The sequence below is a fragment of the Bos indicus x Bos taurus genome, chromosome X (genome assembly GCF_003369695.1).
Source record: "Bos indicus x Bos taurus breed Angus x Brahman F1 hybrid chromosome X, Bos_hybrid_MaternalHap_v2.0, whole genome shotgun sequence".
Classification (NCBI taxonomy): Eukaryota; Metazoa; Chordata; class Mammalia; order Artiodactyla; family Bovidae; genus Bos; species Bos indicus x Bos taurus.
The window spans coordinates 141,453,777-141,472,492 of record NC_040105.1 but is presented as its reverse complement, the minus strand read 5'-3'; the positions used below and the strand labels follow the sequence as shown (position 1 = coordinate 141,472,492).

General features: G+C 40.8%; 1 protein-coding gene across 4 annotated transcripts in view; it reads left to right on the top strand.

The window, feature by feature from the left end:
- LOC113887075 (fibrous sheath-interacting protein 2-like) overlaps nucleotides 1-18,716 on the top strand; it is a 69,916-nt gene that overhangs the window by 23,200 nt on the left and 28,000 nt on the right. For all 4 annotated transcript variants that reach the window (XM_027533907.1, XM_027533908.1, XM_027533906.1 and 1 more), the window contains 6 exons: nucleotides 4,193-4,261; nucleotides 8,217-8,317; nucleotides 10,129-10,174; nucleotides 11,269-11,354; nucleotides 13,943-14,003; nucleotides 18,521-18,557. In XM_027533907.1, coding sequence (XP_027389708.1) covers nucleotides 4,193-4,261; nucleotides 8,217-8,317; nucleotides 10,129-10,174; nucleotides 11,269-11,354; nucleotides 13,943-14,003; nucleotides 18,521-18,557 — 400 coding nt within the window. The remainder of the gene's footprint in view (nucleotides 1-4,192; nucleotides 4,262-8,216; nucleotides 8,318-10,128; nucleotides 10,175-11,268; nucleotides 11,355-13,942; nucleotides 14,004-18,520; nucleotides 18,558-18,716) is intronic.

The following is an 18,716-nucleotide window of genomic DNA, read 5'->3' as shown; positions in this document are numbered from 1 at the left end:
ACTGGAGCCTATTATACAGAGTAAAGTAGGCCAGAAAGAAAAACACCAATATAGTATACTAATGCATATATATGGAATTCAGAAAGATGGTAACAATAACCCTGTATGCGAGACAACAAAAGAGACACAGATGTATAGAACAGTCTTTTGGACTCTGTGGGAGAGGGCGAGGGTGGGATGATTTGGGAGAATGGCATTGAAACATGTATAATATCATATGTGAGATGAATTGCCAGTCCAGGTTTGATGCATGATACAGGATGCTTGGGGCTGGTGCACTGGGATGACCCAGAGGGATGGTACTGGGAGGGAGGTGGGAGGGGGGTTCAGGATGGGGAACACGTGTACACCCGTGGCAGATTCATGTTGATGTATGGCAAAACCAATACAATACTGTTAAGTAATTAGCCTCCAATTAAACTAAATAAATTTATATTAAAAAATAAATAAATGAAAGTCAGTACATAAAAGATAGAAAAAGAGAAAGGGAAAGAAGGTAAAAAATATTTTTCAAAGGGGCCAGTACACAGAGAATAAAAGAAAAAGGGAAGATGGACAGGACAGGATAGGGTAGGGTAAAGTAGGAAAGGGAAACAGGAAGGCAGGGAGGCTAACAGAGAAGAAAGAAATACAGAAAGGGAACAAAAAAATGATGAACAGAAATTGAATAACAGAAGGAAAGAACGAAGGAAGAAAGGAAGACATATGAAAGCAAAAAGAGGAGAGGTTTCAAATGGAATAAAATTATAAGAAAATGTAAAATAGAGAAAAATACGAGAATGGGAGACAGAAAGGAAAGAAAAAACGAGAGTCAGAGACAGAAAGAAAGGAAGAATGTCTCACGGGCCAAAAAGTTTTAAAAGTAGGAGTCAATTTAAGAGTGATTGACAGCTGGATATAGAGCCAGCCAGCTAGGTAGGTAGATAGGTAGAAAGAACAGATTTTTAAAGGAGAAAGCAGTAGTAAAGATAATAGCAAAATGTATAAAGAAAGGGAGAAGGAAACAAAGAAAATGTTTTGCAAAAGGAGTAATATAAACAAAGCAAAATAGGAATGGAAGGAAGGAGGAAGGGAAGAAAGAAGGAAATGAGAGAGAAAGGGGGGGGAAGAGGAAGGAGACAGGAATGGACAGAAGGAGAGAGAAGCAAATGAAAGAGGATGAGAGAGCGAGCGTGGGTGGATGGATGGATGGAGAAAGGAAAGGAGGAGGCAGGGGCAAGGAAGAAAGACATGAGGGAAGGGCGAAGGGGCAGTGCACAGTAAGAGGGGAGGAAGGGATGGCGGAAGGGAGGAAGCGAGGGAGGGGAGGGGGAAGACATGCATGCAGGCGGGGAAAGAAGAGAGACAGAGGCCACGGAAGGAATGGAGTGAGGAGAAGACGGACAAAGAGGAGAAAGTGAGAGGAGGCAGGAGGGAGGGAAGAAGAAAGGGAGGCTGTAGGGAGTGAGGAGAGAAAGCTCTAAAAAAGAGGAACTCAGTTAAAAACAAATAAAGATGAATGGAGAACAGCTAGGTAGTTTGGTAGGTTGATGGACAGATGGGTAAGTAGACAGGATTTTTATGTGGAAGATCTAGTTCTTAAAAGTCAATATGAAGAGAAACAGGTTTAAAAGAGGAAACCCCAAAAAATGCATATAAGAGGAAGAGAGGGGGAAGGAAGTAAAGGAGAAGGAAGGAAAGGAAGGAGGAGGTCAGGAAGACAGGAAGTAGGGGAGATAGGGAGGGAAGGAGGAAGGCAGGCAGGCAATAAGTTTACAAAGGGTGGAACTTGCGTGGTGGCTCAGTGGATAAGAATCCACCTGCCAGTACAGGGGACACAGGTTCGATCCCTGGTCCGGGAAGATCCCACATGCCGTGGAGCAACCAAGCTCATGTGCCACAACTACTGAGCCCACACTCTAGAGCCTGTGAGCTGCAATTATTGAAGCTCTCATGCCCTAGAGTCTGGCTCTGCAATGAGAAGCCTGCCCACCGCAACTAGAGAGTAGGCCCTGTTTGCTGCAGCTAGAGAAAGCCTGCAAGCAGAAACAAAGACCCAGCGCAACCAAAAATAAATAAAGATTTAAAAATAAAGGATGAGTCAGTAGGGAAGACAGCTAAAGAAGGGAAGAGAATGTAAGAGTGAAAATATAGGAACCATTTTCCTACAAAAAACCTAAAACAGTTGTGTGGCGGGGGACAGATTGTAAAAGTAGGAGTCAGGAAAGCAAAGACAAAAATAAAGACAAAGATAAATGGTTGAGAGCTGAATAGGTAGGTAGGCAGTTGTACAGATGATAGGTAAGTAGGTAGGTAGGTATATAATTTTAAAAGTGGAAGCCAGTAAGAAGGAATGCATGAAAAAGAGAATGAGAGAGTTAGAGCAGATAGGAAAAAATAAAAGGGGAGCCAGCAGAAAGAGAGTAAAAGGAGGATGGGAGGAAGGAAGACAGGAGGGTGGGAAGGGCAAAGATAAAGAAGGAAGGAAGAAAGATAGGAAGAAAGGATGCTGGAACAGAAGTAAGAAATAATGAAGAAAGAAAAGAGGTTTATAAGTGATGAGTCAGTAGGGGAAAGTGAGAAAAAGCAGAAAAAGACAATGTGAGAATGAGGGGGAGAACCAATAAAGCCAAGTACAATTGTGTGTGATGGAGGGAGATGGGTTTAAAAAGTAGAAGTCAGTTTTTTAAAAAAGAAGACAAGATAGATGGATAGATGGCTAGGTAGGTAGAGGGATAGGTAGGTACCGCAGATAGGTACATGGATGATAGGTAGAAACATACATACATACATCCCTGCATACATACATACACACATAGAACTGATGTGGAAAAGGAGAAACCAGTGAAAAGTCAATACACGAAAGGTAGAGAGTTGGAAAGAGAAGGAATGAAAAACTTTAAAAAAGTGGATCGCTAAATAATAAAAAGGAAGAAAAGAGAGGACAGGAGACAAGATGTGTGAGGGGGGACAAAAGAGAAAGAAGGGAAAAGAACCAGATAAAAAGAAGTTTTAAAGGGAAGCAGAAAAGACTTCACTTTTTAAGAAATGAGCAAGAGCATGGGTTCAAGAGAACTTTTAAAAAGGACCAGTCAGTAAACACAATGTGAGAGGGAGGAAGGAATGAAAAGTTTGTGAAGGAAGAGTGAGTAACTAAAGCTCACAGTTCAGTTCAGTGAGATGAGGGTGTAACCTTCTGCCTCTGTGACAGTACATCACTTTAGCAGCCAGCTTTCTCCCTCCATCTTCAACTGTTAACTTCCCCTTCCAGTAGGAGGAAAGTTTCAGGTAGGCATCTTAAACAGTGCCCACCTCAAATGCTTTTTGAAAAAGAAAACGTAAAAGAACTTGATGTTCACAGGATTACAGAGGTGACAGGAGAATGAAGATGTCTATTTCACATATGAAATTGACTTATCACTGTAACAAAGACATCATGTTCTACCACGTCAACACCAAGGAATACACATAACTCTAATGAAAACCCAGTTAGCACACATATAGTTTAGAATCCTTTTGTCTGTTTCTAAATGATTAGAAACAGGAACGGCAGTCAGCTTTTTCACAAATCAGGTGTATATATGTATGGTTGCCTCAGCCAGATTTTTGAGGCACAACCAAGAATTGTCATGGCCACTGTGGGGTCTCCAGCACATGGCCTCCAGGGTCTCTAGCACAGGTATTATGCTGGTCTGCATCCCCACACAAAGAAAAAGCCATGCTCTTCTTGAGCAGGACAGAGGGATGGAGTTTTTTCCCTTTTGCCAGAAGACAGTTCTACCCCCTGCCCAGGAGAGCTTTAACTATACAAGATAATATTATAAAAGTGATTGTCCTCCCTCCCCATCACATCTATCCTAAGGTTTCTTAACCCTGCCACTTGGCATGTTGCACTGGATAATTGCTTATTATGGGGACCATCCGTGCATTGTAGTATGTGTAGCATCCTACGTGGCCCCTATCCCCTAGATGCCAGGAGAAATCCCTCTCCCTGGTTTGTAACAACCAAAAATGTCTCCAGACATGTCCCAATTCCATTGTCCTCTGGGGTACAAATTTGCCTCCCACTGAGACCTACTACGTCCCCTCTCCAGTTTCTCCCCATATACAGATTAGGATATGATTCTCCCCCTAGTGGGCATAAAAGGATAAATAGAATCTATCTTGAATAACTTTGTCATCACCACTATTAATTTTTTTTTTTAATTTTAAGCTTCTTATCCAAGGATCAAGAAAATGAGTGTCACTGCCGGTCGCCAGAAGTCACACCAAGGACAAAAAAGTAATTGAAATAATTAGAAATACTAAAATAGTCATTTGTGCTTCTTTCCCAAAGGTGTTGTCTGGGGCAAGAGGTGTGGCTTATGTTCTTACTCCTCTAAGTGTCAGCAGTATGGGCCACTGAGGCACTTACTATAAAAGCGCAGTCTCAGGCACTGCCCCACTACTGAATCAGAACCTGCATTTTCATAAGACCCCAGTGCATGACACGCACATTGACTTTTGGAGAACACTGGCTTCCATAGCCCCATGGAGGCAGAATAAAGTAAGGCTGCTTGGATGACTGTCCTCTGCCTCCTCTGGTCTTCAGAGACATGCCCTTATCTCCACTGAGATAGTGCTTGGCCTGTCATCATTCACAGTTGAATTGGCCATCACTGCAATGACTCATGGTCTGGTCTCGCTGGGCTTAGTAGAACCCTCTGCGTTTCCCACTCCACCTGAGTCCTGACTGCCTGCTCCATGACACTCTGGGAGGGGCCCTCTTACCCCCAGCCCAGTGACTCCCCTTGACGAGCTTCCCAGCTAGACCCTCAGCCCTTCCTGGGCCATGTGTATACCACATGGGAATCAAGAGTGGCTTAAGAAAGCAAAACCTCAAGGGGAAATAGGGAGAGGTTGATCAAACGGTACACATTTTCAGCTGTAAGATGAATAAGGTCTGAGGATCTGATGTATAACATGGTGACTATAGTTGAAAAAAAAGTATTGTATAATTGAAATCTGCTAAGAACAACATGATAAATATGTGAGGTGATGGATGTTAATTAACTAAATGGAAGGGGGGAGAAATCCTTTCACAGTACACATATTTATCAAATCACCACAATGTACACTTTAGCTATCTTACAATTTTATGTGTCTATTATATAAGTCCTAAAGAAAGGCAATGCCAAAGAATGCTCAAACTACCGGACAACTGCACTCATCTCACAGGCTAGTAAAGTAATGCTCAAAATTCTCCAAGCCAGGCTTCAGCAATACGTGAACTGTGAACTTCCAGGTGTTCAAGCTGGATTTAGAAAAGGCAGAGGAACCAGAGATCAAACTGACAACATCCGCTGGACCATCAAAAAAGGAAGAGAGTTCCAGAAAAACATCTATTTCTGCTTTATTGACTATGCCAAAGCCTTTGACTGTGTGGATCACAATAAACTGTGGAAAATTCTGAAAGAGATGGGAATACCAGACCACCTGAGCTGCCTCTTGAGAAACCTATATGCAGGTCAGGAAGCAACAGTTAGAACTGGACATGGAACAACAGACTGGTTCGTCAAGGCTGTATATTGTCACCCTGCTTATTTAACTTATATGCAGAGTACATCATGAGAAATGCTGGGCTGGAAGAAGCACAAACTGGAATCAAGATTGCTGGGAGAAATACCAACAACCTCAGATATGCAGATGACACCACCCTTATGGCAGAAAGTGAAGAGGAACTAAAAAGCCTCTTGATGAAAGTGAAAGAGGAGAGTGAAAAAGTTGGCTTAAAGTTCAACATTCAGAAAACGAAGATCATGGCATCTGGTCCCATCACTTCATGGGAAATAGATGGGGAAACAGTGTCAGACTTTATTTTTCTGGGCTCCAAAATCACTGCAGATGGTGACTGCAGCCATGAAATTAAAAGACGCTTACTCCTTGGAAGAAAAGTTATGACCAACCTAGATAGCATATTCAAAAGCCAGAGATAATACTTTGCCAACAAAGGTCCGTCTAGTCAAGGCTATGGTTTTTCCAGTGGTCATGTATGGATGTGAGAGTTGGACTGTGAAGAAGGCTGAGCACCGAAGAATTGATGCTTTTGAACTGTGGTGTTGGAGAAGACTCTTGAGAGTCCCTTGGACTGCAAGGAGATCCAACCAGTCCATGCTGAAGGAGATCAGCTGTGGGATTTCTTTGGAGGGAATGATGCTGAAGCTGAAACTCCAGTACTTTGGCCACCTCATGTGAAGAGTTGACTCTTTGGAAAAGACTCTTATGGTGGGAGGGATTGGGGGCAGGAGGAGAAGGGTACGACAGAGGATGAGATGGCTGGATGGCATCACTGACTCAATGGACGTGAGTCTGAGTGAACTCCGGGAGTTGGTGATGGACAGGGAGGCCTGGCGTGCTGCGATTCATGGGGTCGCAAAGAGTCGGACATGACTGAGCGACTGAACTGAACTGATTATATATGTCAGTAAAGCTGAACTGTTTTAAAACTGAAAGAAAAAGAAAGCAAAACCTTGGCGAGAGCCTTGCTCTGCCTGACCACACTGTATTACAAAGTTTGGGGTCCATGACCCCAGTGAGGAGGAAGAGTCAAAGTAGGGGTAGCCAAGGAAATCTCTTTCTAGAGTCTTAAACAGAGAGCTGAGCAATAGTTCTTCTTTTCTCTCTGTTAGCCTCAGTTATCTGAAGCACCAAGGCCCAGCGTAAGCAAAATGTGAAGCCCTGTCTGATGTCTTTGGTCCCCAGTCACTCTCACCACCTTCCCATTTTCCCACCATCTCTGAGCTGCTAAAGGAGTGGACATTTTCCCTCTAACTTTCCTAAAGTCATATCCTTTTTCTTCCTGAGCCCAGATAACCCTTATTTGGTAAGCTAAGGGTATCTCCAGGACACTATGAAGAATTTTCTCAACTAAGTATTCTAGGATGTTTCTACACAAAAAGGAAGATAAAATTTAAGGAAATTCTTGAGACAACTGCATGGCTTGCAAGGCATAATGTCTTGGTTGTGTCATCATTTTGGGGGATGACAGATATTGAATATTATTACCTGGGTGTTCATCGTGGCATTTGTCCTGTTAAAAATTCTAACCTCCCCTTCCTTCCCTAGCTCCACCCCCAGGTAAGTGAAAGCCTATGAAAGACGAGGGTAGCGATCTTATACTTAGTCAGAAATGAAAAAGTAATATAAAATTTAAAAAATAGCCCTGTTGCATAATGGCTGTTTCTCATTTCTCAAGCCCCAAAAGTGAGTACAACAAAAGGTGGTCTCCAGACCTACATCTAGAAGGCATGATCACTGTAAAAAAAAGTGTAAAATATAGAAAAACGTAGTACATGTAATGTGACAACGTAATAAACTTGGGCAAAAGGCATGAGCAAACATTTTACTGAAGATACACAGATGGCAAATAAGCACACAAAACACTGTTTAATATCTTTATTCCTTAGGGAAATAGAAATCAAACCACAATGAGATACCACTACACACCCAGTAGAATGTCTAGTAGAATTGAAGTAACTGACCATACCAAGTATTTGCAAGGACTTGAAGCAGCTAGAACTGTCTGACATTGCAGGTGGGAATGTAAAATGGTACAACCACTGTGGAAAAAATTTTGGCAGCTCAAGTTAAACTACATCTGCCATGTGATTCAGTCATTTCACTCCTAGGTAGGTGCCCACAAGATATGAAAATATATGTTCAGATAAAGACAACATCAATGTCCATAGCAGCATTATAGTCAGAGTGGAAACAACCTAAATGCCCTTCAGCAGGCAAATGGGTAAACTAGTGTATCCATACCATGGGATACTACTCAGAAATAAAAAGGAATAAAGTATTATTACAGGCAACAATATTGATGAATATCAAAATATGCTGAACGAAGGAAGCCAGATCACCAGCCTCCCCCAACAAAAAAAAGGGTGGTACAACCCCTGTTTGATTCCATTTATAGCAAACTGTAGAGAATGCAAACTAATTTATAGTAAAGCAGATCAGTGATTGCCTGGGAGATAGGAGAGGAGAGAGGGATGAACTATAAGGGGGCACAAGGAAACTTTTGGGGATGATGTAAATGTTTACCTTGATTGTGGTGATGGTTTCAAGGGTTTATATATATACATATATATATATGCCAAAGCCAAATGGTACATTTTAAATATGTTCAGTTTATTGTACTTCAGTTACAGTTCAATCAAATTTAAAAATTAAATGATTTCTCTTTCATTTGCCTATAGGACCATCCCAGCATTTGTATAGTTCTGTAAAGACTCCCGGAAGAAGATCAACCTTGTTGCATTCTCCACATGATGTACAGAGTAACACAGCAGAACAAAAGGTAGAAAGCTTTATGTCTCAGGTGCTTTGTATTGGCCACTCATTTATCTGGTTAATTTTTCTTTCTAGGGAATATCCCCATTCACTGGGCATGGTACTGATTGGTTAGAAATAATGGAGTTCTACACAGATCTGAACCGTCTTCCTGGTAGAGAAGGTTCTGAGTCAGCTTCATGCTAAATGTACCAGGTAGTTGAGCAGAAACTGACAAATATTTGATGATGATGATGACGCTAGCTAATGTTTATTGACAACCTGCTGTGGGTCAGGTCCTAGTAGAAAGTAGGGAAAGGTAGAGGAAGGGGAAAGGGGGGAAGTAGGTGACATAGGATACAAAGATAGAAAAGACATCCCTGCTCTTGGCGATGCACTGTCCAGGGATCAGACACACAAACAAAAGTCCTTACAGTCAAATGCGAGGAGACTTTTGCTTTGTATAAAATATGAAGCACAGAAAGTGTGGAGAAATAGCCCTGCCTAGAGAAATCTAAAAAAGCTTTATAAAAGGAGGGCTTCATTGAATTGTAGTATTCCCTGGTGGCTCAGAGGGTAAAGCAGATGTCTGCCTGCAATGCAGGAGACCTGGGTTCAATCCCCGGGTCAGGAAGATCCCCTGGAGAAGGCAATGGCACCCCACTCCAGTACTCTTGCCTGGAAAATCCCATGGACAGAGGAGCCTGGTAGACTACAGTCCATGGGATTGCAAAGAGTCGGACACGACTGAGCGACTTCACTTTCATTGAATTAGGTCTTGAAACATGAGTGGGAAGTTTTCAGATGAATAGATGTGAGGATGTAGTGAGGCAGTATTGCAGACAGGCTTACAGTATTAAGTGAAAGCATGAAAACTCAAGCCAGCAAAACCAGAGCAGTGGAACAGAAGAGACTGAAATGGTAGGTTGAAGCCAGAACTTTGTATCTCTTGCTGAAGTATGAATTTATTTTCTCAGTAGTAGAAAACCATTGCTGGTTTTTTAGTAGGACGTGAGATAAAAATGATTTGGGTTTTAAAAGATACTCTAGTTGCAGTGTGAGATAGCTACATAGAGGAGATTAGAGGCAAGATCGTTTTGAGTCTACTGGGATAGTCCAGATAAAAATGATAAAGGCCTGAACTAAGGCTGTGACAATGAGGGTGACCAGAGGCCACAGATTTAAGATATTTCAGAGTCAGAGTATGTCAGGATTTGGTGACTCAACAGATGTGTGGACCCAGAGAAAAGGAGATGACAACGATGGTGATGATTTAACTTTTGTGTGCAGGTCCTGTATGCTCTCATAGTGCTGAGGCCTACTTCTATCTCAGAACTCATTATCCTCCATCATATTTGTCTGTCTTTTCTACTGGGTGATAAGCTTCTTGAGGTCAGGAATTATGTATCTTAGTTCCAGGCAGTGTACTCAATAAACATTAGACTGGATTAAACTAGCCTTATCTGAAATAAACAGAACAAGTCTATGCTTTCTGGAATGGAGCGCTGGATTATTATTATTGGTTATAGGATTATTATACCTATAACCAAAATGTGGAAGACAGACAAGTAGCAAGTTTGAAAAGACAGGAAAAGATCGTGTACCTGGGTACAATATAAGCTTCATTTTAAACTAGTTAAAGTGAGGTACCTGTAAAAGATATCCAGTGAGAGGTTAATAATATGTATTAGCATTGAGACCAGCACCTAGTAGAGAGGTAGAGATGAGGGGAAGGGGAGACGAGATACTGTATTATTCTGATTGCTTTAGAATCAGCAGAAGGGTCTTTTAGAAGAATAATTACTAATTAATTTTTTTCTTGAATGTTAAACCATACAGAAAGATAGAGAAACCATTAGGATGTCATATCCTTCAAATGATGGAGGTAAGAAAATGAACAGTATTTATAATTGCTCTGATATCTTTTGGTTAAATAATTCATTTTGTCATATAGTCTTCCAAGTTATGCTTTTTTCTCTGATTATACAATCCATGATTAATTTGATAAAGGAAGATAGAAGAATTATTCATGGTTGTAAATAGAAGCATCACATTTTTAAGTGATTGCTGGGAGAATAGGCCTTCTGGAATCGACAAGGTGTGAGGAAGTTAGAGTCTCTGCTGTGACTGCCTCTGTAAGTTCCTGACAATGCAGCCATTAGAGAGTCCCAGTGAAGAGAATTCTCCCCAGGAAGGTCTCTTTTACCATCTTTTCTCCCCAGACATAAAAATCCATCCTGTTTCCCATCTCCCAGGGCTGGACTAGAGATTAGCTAAGTCTCTGTTTGTCTCCATAAAAGATTCCCACGCGTAACCTCCACACTTACTAGCAGCGCTGGGACATCTTCACCTGGGCGGCCCATGAGTACCTCAGATCCAACATGTGCAAAACCAGATTCATCCCCAAACCAGCGCTCTGTTCCTCCTAACTTTATTCAGGCACAAAACCTGAGTCATTTTTGACTCTTTGCTGTTTGCTCCAGTCCAGTCTGCCTCCTTAAATCCTCTCATAACTCCCTTCCTTTCCATGCATGCTTCCTGTGCCATTAAGCACTGTAATAATTAGTCTCCAATTTCTTTTTCTTGTTGATCTGTCCTACATTTTGCTGTGAACGTAACCTTCCTGAAATACAGCTTTGAACATATAATTCCTCTACCCAAAAGTCCTCTGTGGTTTCCCTTTGCTTACTGAATGAAGTGCAGAACAGTTTGTTCTAGGGCAGGGGAGTGGTGAGAAGTTTAGCTGGCCAAGTAACTTAGAGCCAGGGAGTTGAGGCTTGTCCCTAATGGCAGCAGTGGGCCCCTGGAAGCTGGTAAGCAGGGGATTTCACAAAAAGGGTTCTTATACTCAGAGATACTGCCTTAATGTCCATAGATAAATACATTCTTGATTATGGTAATTTTAGACTTTATGGCAGCCCAGCAAGGAGAACTATATGATTTTTTTCATATTTAAAGTTACCTCTTTTTTTCCCCTAGAAATTACTACACTTCAGAGTCTAGGTGTTTCTGCGAAAACACCAAGTATCTGTAGATACTGTCTACAGGATACTTCAAAACAACAGGCAAGTAACTTTTCTTTTGTCCCAGATACACACAGAAACAATGAAGTATAGAATGAGGATCAAGACTGACATAACACAATTTCATTCATTAAATGACAATTCAGAACAGTCTTATTCCCTGAAATTAACCATCTTATAGTAAGATTTTATTTAAAAAAAAATGGAAATGCGAATCCACAGTAAGAATCCTGTTACTTCAGACTTCCAATGCTTATGGCTATCTGTTGTGTTAACGTTGCCATACTCTAAGTGTAGGGACATATCAGTAACAACTAGTAAGCTAACAAAAGAAAAATCTCAGGTGAGCCTGAGATTTTAAATGTGTTAAATAGACCCAAAATTTGAATACTTGTCTCAATTCTTAATAGAAATTACCAGAAACAATGTGAGTGTTCTCACTTAGCTCTTAGGTATGTAGGCTTCTTAAAAGATAAGCTTCAAGCCCATTCACACAGGAAGCAACATATTGGACTTTCGTGAATCATTTCTCTTCTCATGCTGATGGGTTGTACAGAAACAGACATACAGCCTCACCCTCTCCCCTTTGTGGTCAGTGATCACTCAGTCGATGGTGGGAAAAATTGACAACAAACATTTAGGGTACAGCCTCTGGTCACAGCATCTGTCATCTCTGTGGGTCACCAATTGGTCATTCACTTTCAGACTCAAACCCACATCCTTGGCTCTGTTAGCACTGTATTAAATGACTCACCTGTTCTAAAAAGTTAACACATTTTCCTATATCCTATGGTAAATGCATAATCTGTATTCTCAGTATCTGAAGAAAGAATCTTAACTACCTTAAGACAATATACGAGTTGCACATCAGGAGTTAATAACTTTTTTCACTTGCCTCACTATGCATGTATGCTAAGTCGCTTCAGTCGTGTCCGACTCTATGCGACCCTATGGACAGCAGCCCACCAGGCTCCTCTGTATGCAGGAGTCTCGAGGCAAGAATACTGGAGTGGGTTGGCATTTCCTTCTCCATGCCTCACTATAGAGTCAGAAAAAAAGTATTTTCTGAGTGACATCATGAGAAATGCTGGACTGGAAGAAGCACAAGCTGGAATCAAGATTGCCAGGAGAAATATCAATAACCTCAGATATGCAGATGACACCACCCTTATGGCAGAAAGTGAAGAGGAACTCAAAAGCCTCTTGATGAAAGTGAAAGTGGAGAGTGAAAAAGTTGACTTAAAGCTCAACATTCAGAAAACGAAGATCATGGCATCCGGTCCCATCACTTCATGGGAAATAGATGGGGAAACAGTGGAAACAGTGTCAGACTTTATTTTTGGGGGCTCCAAAATCACTGCAGATGGTGACTGCAGCCATGAAGTTAAAAGACGCTTACTCCTTGGAAGGAAAGTTAAGACCAACCTAGATAGCATATTCAAAAGCAGAGACATTACTTTGCCAACAAAGGTTCATCTAGTCAAGGCTATGGTTTTTCCTGTGGTCATGTATGGATGTGAGAGTTGGACTGTGAAGAAGGCTGAGCGCCGAAGAATTGATGGTTTTGAACTGTGGTGTTGGAGAAGACTCTTGAGAGTCCCTTGGACTGCAAGGAGATCCAACCAGTCCATGCTGAAGGAGATCAGCCCTGGGATTTCTTTAGAAGGAATGATGCTAAAGCTGAAACTCCAGTACTTTGGCCACCTGATGCGAAGAGTTGACTCATTGGAAAAGACTCTGATGCTGGGAGGGATTGGGGGCAGGTGGAGAAGGGGACGACAGAGGATGAGATAGCTGGACGGCATCACTGACTCGATGGACGTGAGTCTGGGTGAACTCCGGGAGTTGGTGATGGACAAGGAGGCCTGGCGTGCTGCGATTCATGGGGTCGCAAAGAGTCGGACACGACTGAGCGACTGAACTGAACTGAACTGATAGATGGCAAACATAATACTATCGATACATATGTTACCCAAAAAATAAGCAATACACAAATTTAGACCATCTGTTTTTTAAGGCTTTAAAATACATTGGACAATACGAGTAAATCAAATTGTCACAAATACCTAATTCGGTTTGAGAAATAGTATGACCACTTTTATCGCAACAAAATCCAATACTATTTTCCAGCTTATTTCACCCATCCCATCAGTGTCAAGAAATGGACTTCTGGTGGCTTGTGTTCAGTTCTCAGGCCTAGGAAAAAACAAAGTCTACTCTGTTGGATTTCTCTTCCTGTATGATTACCTAAGCAGGTAGAGCTCTTGGCCAACTGACAGAGCCACATCCCACATATGCAGAAAAGCTGCTCTCTGCTTTCCAGCTCCCTCACAGCATTCCCCCTGTGCTTAACTTTCTTTAAAACCCACACATATTCTTTTAAGCTATTCAACTGATTACCTTCCATGCTGGTCAGTTCACTCTTCAGTTAATTAATTTTAGCATACTAGGAACTCTGTAAGCCTTTGAATTATGTAAGTAATGGAAACCAAATAAAACATGTATATTTATGATAAATAGACTTCTAAAATCACTATATTAAATTTCTGTGAGACATAGGTGATGTTCAGATTCTTTGAAAACTCCTTTAAGGATTTTTTTTGTTTTCATTTTTCTTGTGGCATGTATAGGTGACACGTGCTGATTTGAATGGGGAAAAGGCCAAGAAATCAAGCTTAAACTATGAGCCAGGTAAACATTACCAACAGCTATTAAGGAAATCCTGCAATGCATTAATACATTCAACTAACATTTACTAAGCTTTTGCTACACACCATGCACTATACTAATTATTGAACAAAGTAGAGAAGCCATGGTTCCTACCCTGGATTTTACAGTGTAGTATAAAACAGTCATGCCAGTAATCACAACACAATATAATAAGTGCAATAAAGGAGGCAAATACAAAGTCCACTGGAAGCATAGGGGAGACAAGGAAGCTTCTACAGAAGATGCCACATGAGCTCAGACATGAAGGACGAGATGTTGATGTATGGCAAAACCAATACAATATTGTAAAGTAATTAGCCTCCAATTAAAATAAATAAATTTATAAGGAAAAAAAGAGAGAATTTTCTAAGCAGACAAATGGAAAGAGAACTTCCAGGAGAAAGGATACATTTACCAAGATATATACATTAGAGCCTAGTGGGTTTGTGGAAATGCAGATTTTTTTTCAGAATTGTTTTAGCTAAAAGTTCAAGTCAGAGAATTACAGAAGATGAAGCTTGACTGGTAGGTATCAGTTGATCGTTAAGATTCTGGTAAGCTGTGCCAGGAGATCTACCTTTTATCCTATTATCGAAGTACAACTATCAAAGAATATTGACAGGAACCTAATATGGTCAGAATTTGCCTTTTCTACCCACAGAGATAGAAAATGAACTTCTGGTTACCAAAGGGGAAAGCGGGTTGGGGGGATGAGTAAATTAGGAGTTTGGGATTAACAGGTACACACTACTATATATGAAGTAGATATACAACAAGGACCTACTGCATAGCAGGGGGAAGTATATTCAATATCTTGTAATAACCTATAATGGAAAAGAATCTGAAAAGGGATGTCTATATATATTATACGCATTAAATATATTATATATATATATAACTGAATTATTTTGTTGTACACCTGAGACTAACACAACATTGTAAATTAATTATACTTCAAAAAATGACCCAAAAAAGAAAGAAAGAATTTGCCTTTTCTAAAAAAGGAAAGCAGAATTAGAGGTGAGGAGACTTGAGACAATGAGACAATAAAAATAATAGCATATTGAACACTCACTATGTGCCAGGTTCTATGCTAAACCGTATTCTTTCATTTAACCCTCTGAACAACAAAACTATTTTACCTACCATTTTACACATGAATAAACTAAGTCTCAGAGTTGTAAATTAGCATGCCCAAGATTTCACGTAACATGTGGCAAAGCCAAGGTTTTAAAAGCCAGGTCTATCTTACTCAACCAATCCTAACCACAATACCACACTGCCCCTTATTACAATTAAGAGGCTATTATAATAGTCACAGCTAGAAATGAGTCCTGAACAAAGTCAGTGGCAGTAAAGATGAAGAGCTGGGCACAGATTTGACTCAGACTAAGAAAGGCAAATGGATGAGATCTGGCTACTGATTGAGTAAGGGAGAAGAATGAATTGAAGACAACGCCCATATTTCTAGTACAGGCAACTTAATGGATTGTGGTGCCATTCAATAGATAGGCAATACAGAAAGATGAACAAGTTTGGAAGACAGATATTTAGTTCAGCTTTGAATATATTGAGTTTGAGGTGCCTGAGGGCATCCAAGTGGGACATCTAAGTGGAGCAGTCAAGGGGGCAGTTATAGATGCATGGGAGAAGAAATGAAAGGAACGCCTTATGTCAAAACCTATGGGAAATAATGAAAGCCGTTCCCATAGGTTTGATATAAATGTTCTTTTTAAGGTAGGTTATACTTTCTCCTCTTTATTCCATCTTTGATCTAAGAGTTATCCTTAAGTATGTCTCTTAATTATCAAGAAATTCATATTTTCAGTCACATTTTTAAAGTTAGATTCAGAGAATGTAGCCTGTAAATATTCGACACATTGAAGTTGTTGACATTTTATTTGTGGCCAAATATGTGATTGATATTTTGAAAGTGTTCCATAGATATACAAAAAATATATATTCTCTATTTAAAGGCTGTAAGGCTCTAAATGAATTTTAAATTCTATTTATTGATTATATTATTCAACTGTTATATGTCTTTACTGATTTTTTGGTCTACTATTTGCTGAATAACAGATCACCCTAAAACCTGGCAGCATAAAAAAACATCATCTCACAGTTTCTGTGGTTAGGAATACAGAAACGACTTAGCTGGATGGCTCTGATTCAGGGGCTCTCATGAGGTTACAGTCAAGATGTCACCCAGGGCTGCTTCAGTCATCTAAAGTCTTGATGGGGACTGAAGAAGTCACTTCCAAGGTGGCTTACTCACATGGCTGTTGGCGGGAGGTCTCAGTTCCTCACCATGTGGGCATGTGCATACATCTCTGAGTATCCTCATGATATGGCATCTGGCTTCTCCCAGAGTGGGTGGTCCAAGAGAGAGGGGCAGAAGCCACACCATATTTTATAGCCTAGTCTCAGCACACTCTGACTTCCGCTCATCACTTCCACTCTTCATTGGAAGCAAGTCTCTAAGTACAACCCACACTCGAGGGGGAAAAGAATTAGCCTCCACCACTTGGAGAGAGTATTATCAGAGAATTTGTAGACGTATTTTAACAACACGACAACAGTATTATCTTCACACTTATTTTTTCATGTATGTGCACTATTAATTCCAGCTCCTGCCTTTCAAAACTGTACACACTCAAACATACACTCACACACAAAGAAACTTAAGAAAGTACACAGAATTGAAGTTAACTTTGATGCAGATCATTGGAATTCATTGATTATTCAAAATGCACGTTATATTTATTGGGAGAACAATAGCTATTCACCCTGACTTTGAACTGACTTTTAATTGGTAACATTACTTTTTATTGTCTAAGACTGTTTAGTCATGTATGTGCATAACTGACAGCCTTCCTCAGTGGCTCAGAGGTAAAGAATCAGCCTGCAATGCAGGGAACACAGGTTCAATCCTTGAATTGGGAAGATCCCCTGGAGAAGGGCATGGCAAACCAATCCAGTATTCTTGCCTGGAGAATCCCATGGACAGAGGAGCCTGGTGGGCTACAGTCCCTAGGGTTGCACAGAGTTGGACATGACTGAAGCGACTTAGCACGCACACACGTGCATAACTGACATACACCATCCCAGTATTCCTGTGGACATATTCTACATGAAGACTTGCTTTAGTATCATTATCCAGAAATAGTTACTAAAATCCACTTATGGAACTTTGCTAGATGGCATACAAAGCATGTTAGTATTTAAGTGGGAAGAGATTAATGACAGGAAGACTAATGAATGAACATTGAGCCAACACATATGTTAAAGAATTAATTGAACAAGTAAATGTTCTTGAGTGCTTACTATATGGCAGGCACTGTAAACTAGTACAATACAGCATAGTAAGTCCTATAACAGAGGGATGTATAGGGCGCTTCAGGAGCTTGACAGAGAACGCCTGTCTATCTGGGCAGATATAAAGGAAGGCTCTCTGAAGGAGGTGACACAAGCCGAATGAGTCCTAAAGGATGGGAAGTTTTTAAAAGGGACATGAGTTACAAGGGAAATAGTGAAGGCAGAGGAACTGTGTGTTGTTCAGTACTTCTGGAGCAGAGAATATATGTAGAATGGTGACCATAGATGAGGCTGATGAGGTAGGCAGTCACCCAAATCTTAAGGTATTTGATGCCTGTCTGGTAGTCCCTGGAGGATTTAAAAAGAGTGTTGACAGCAGGGAATGAAAGACCTCTTAAGGGACTTCCATGGAGGTCCAGTGGGTAAGACTCTGAGCTCCTAATGCAGGAGGTCCAGGTTCAATCCCTGATCAGGGAACGAGATCCCACATGCTGTAACATAGTAAAAAAGTAAAAAAAAAAAAAAACAAAACCAAAAAAGATGTAAAAAAGTCCCATATGTCACAACGAAGATGGAAGATCCTGAGGCTGCAACTAAGACCCAGCACAGCCAAATAAATAAATAAAAGTTTTTTTTTTTTAAAAAGACCTATTCAGTTCAGTTCAGTTCAGTCTCTCAGTCGTGTTCAACTCTTTGTGACCCCATGAATCGCAGCACGCCAGGCCTCCCTGTCCACCACCAACTCCCGGAGTTCACTCAGACTCACGTCCATCGGGTCAGTGATGCCATCTAGCCATCTCATCCTCTGTCGTCCCCTGCTCCTCCTGCCCCCAATCCCTCCCAGCATCAGAGTCTTTTCCAATGAGTCAACTCTTCACATGAGGTGGCCAAAGTACTGGAGTTTCAGCTTTAGCATCATTCCTTCCAAAGAAATCCCAGGGCTGATCTCCTTCAGAATGGTCTGGTTGGATCTCCTTGCAGTCCAAGGGACTCTCAAGAGTCTTCTTCAACACCACAGTTCAAAAGCATCAATTCTTCTACACTCAGCTTTCTTCACAGTCCAACTCTCACATCCATACATGACCACTGGAAAAACCACAGCCTTAATTACAATTTTATAAGTAGCCTGTGAAGGATACCAACAAATAGTAATTTTCTTCTTCTCTCTAAAAATTCATCTGCAGGTCCTGGAGTCGCCTTCATTCCCGACTCACCCATTAGGTAAGTATCTAAGAAAGCTAATAAAGGAATGTGTTATTTTAAATTAATATTTAAATAATTACACTAGAGTGCTGCTTGAATCCTCTACTCTTGTAGTTTTACTTGTCTGTAGTAAAAGTCTCACCTTTTTCAACCTCTCAGGACTAAGCTAAAATTGTA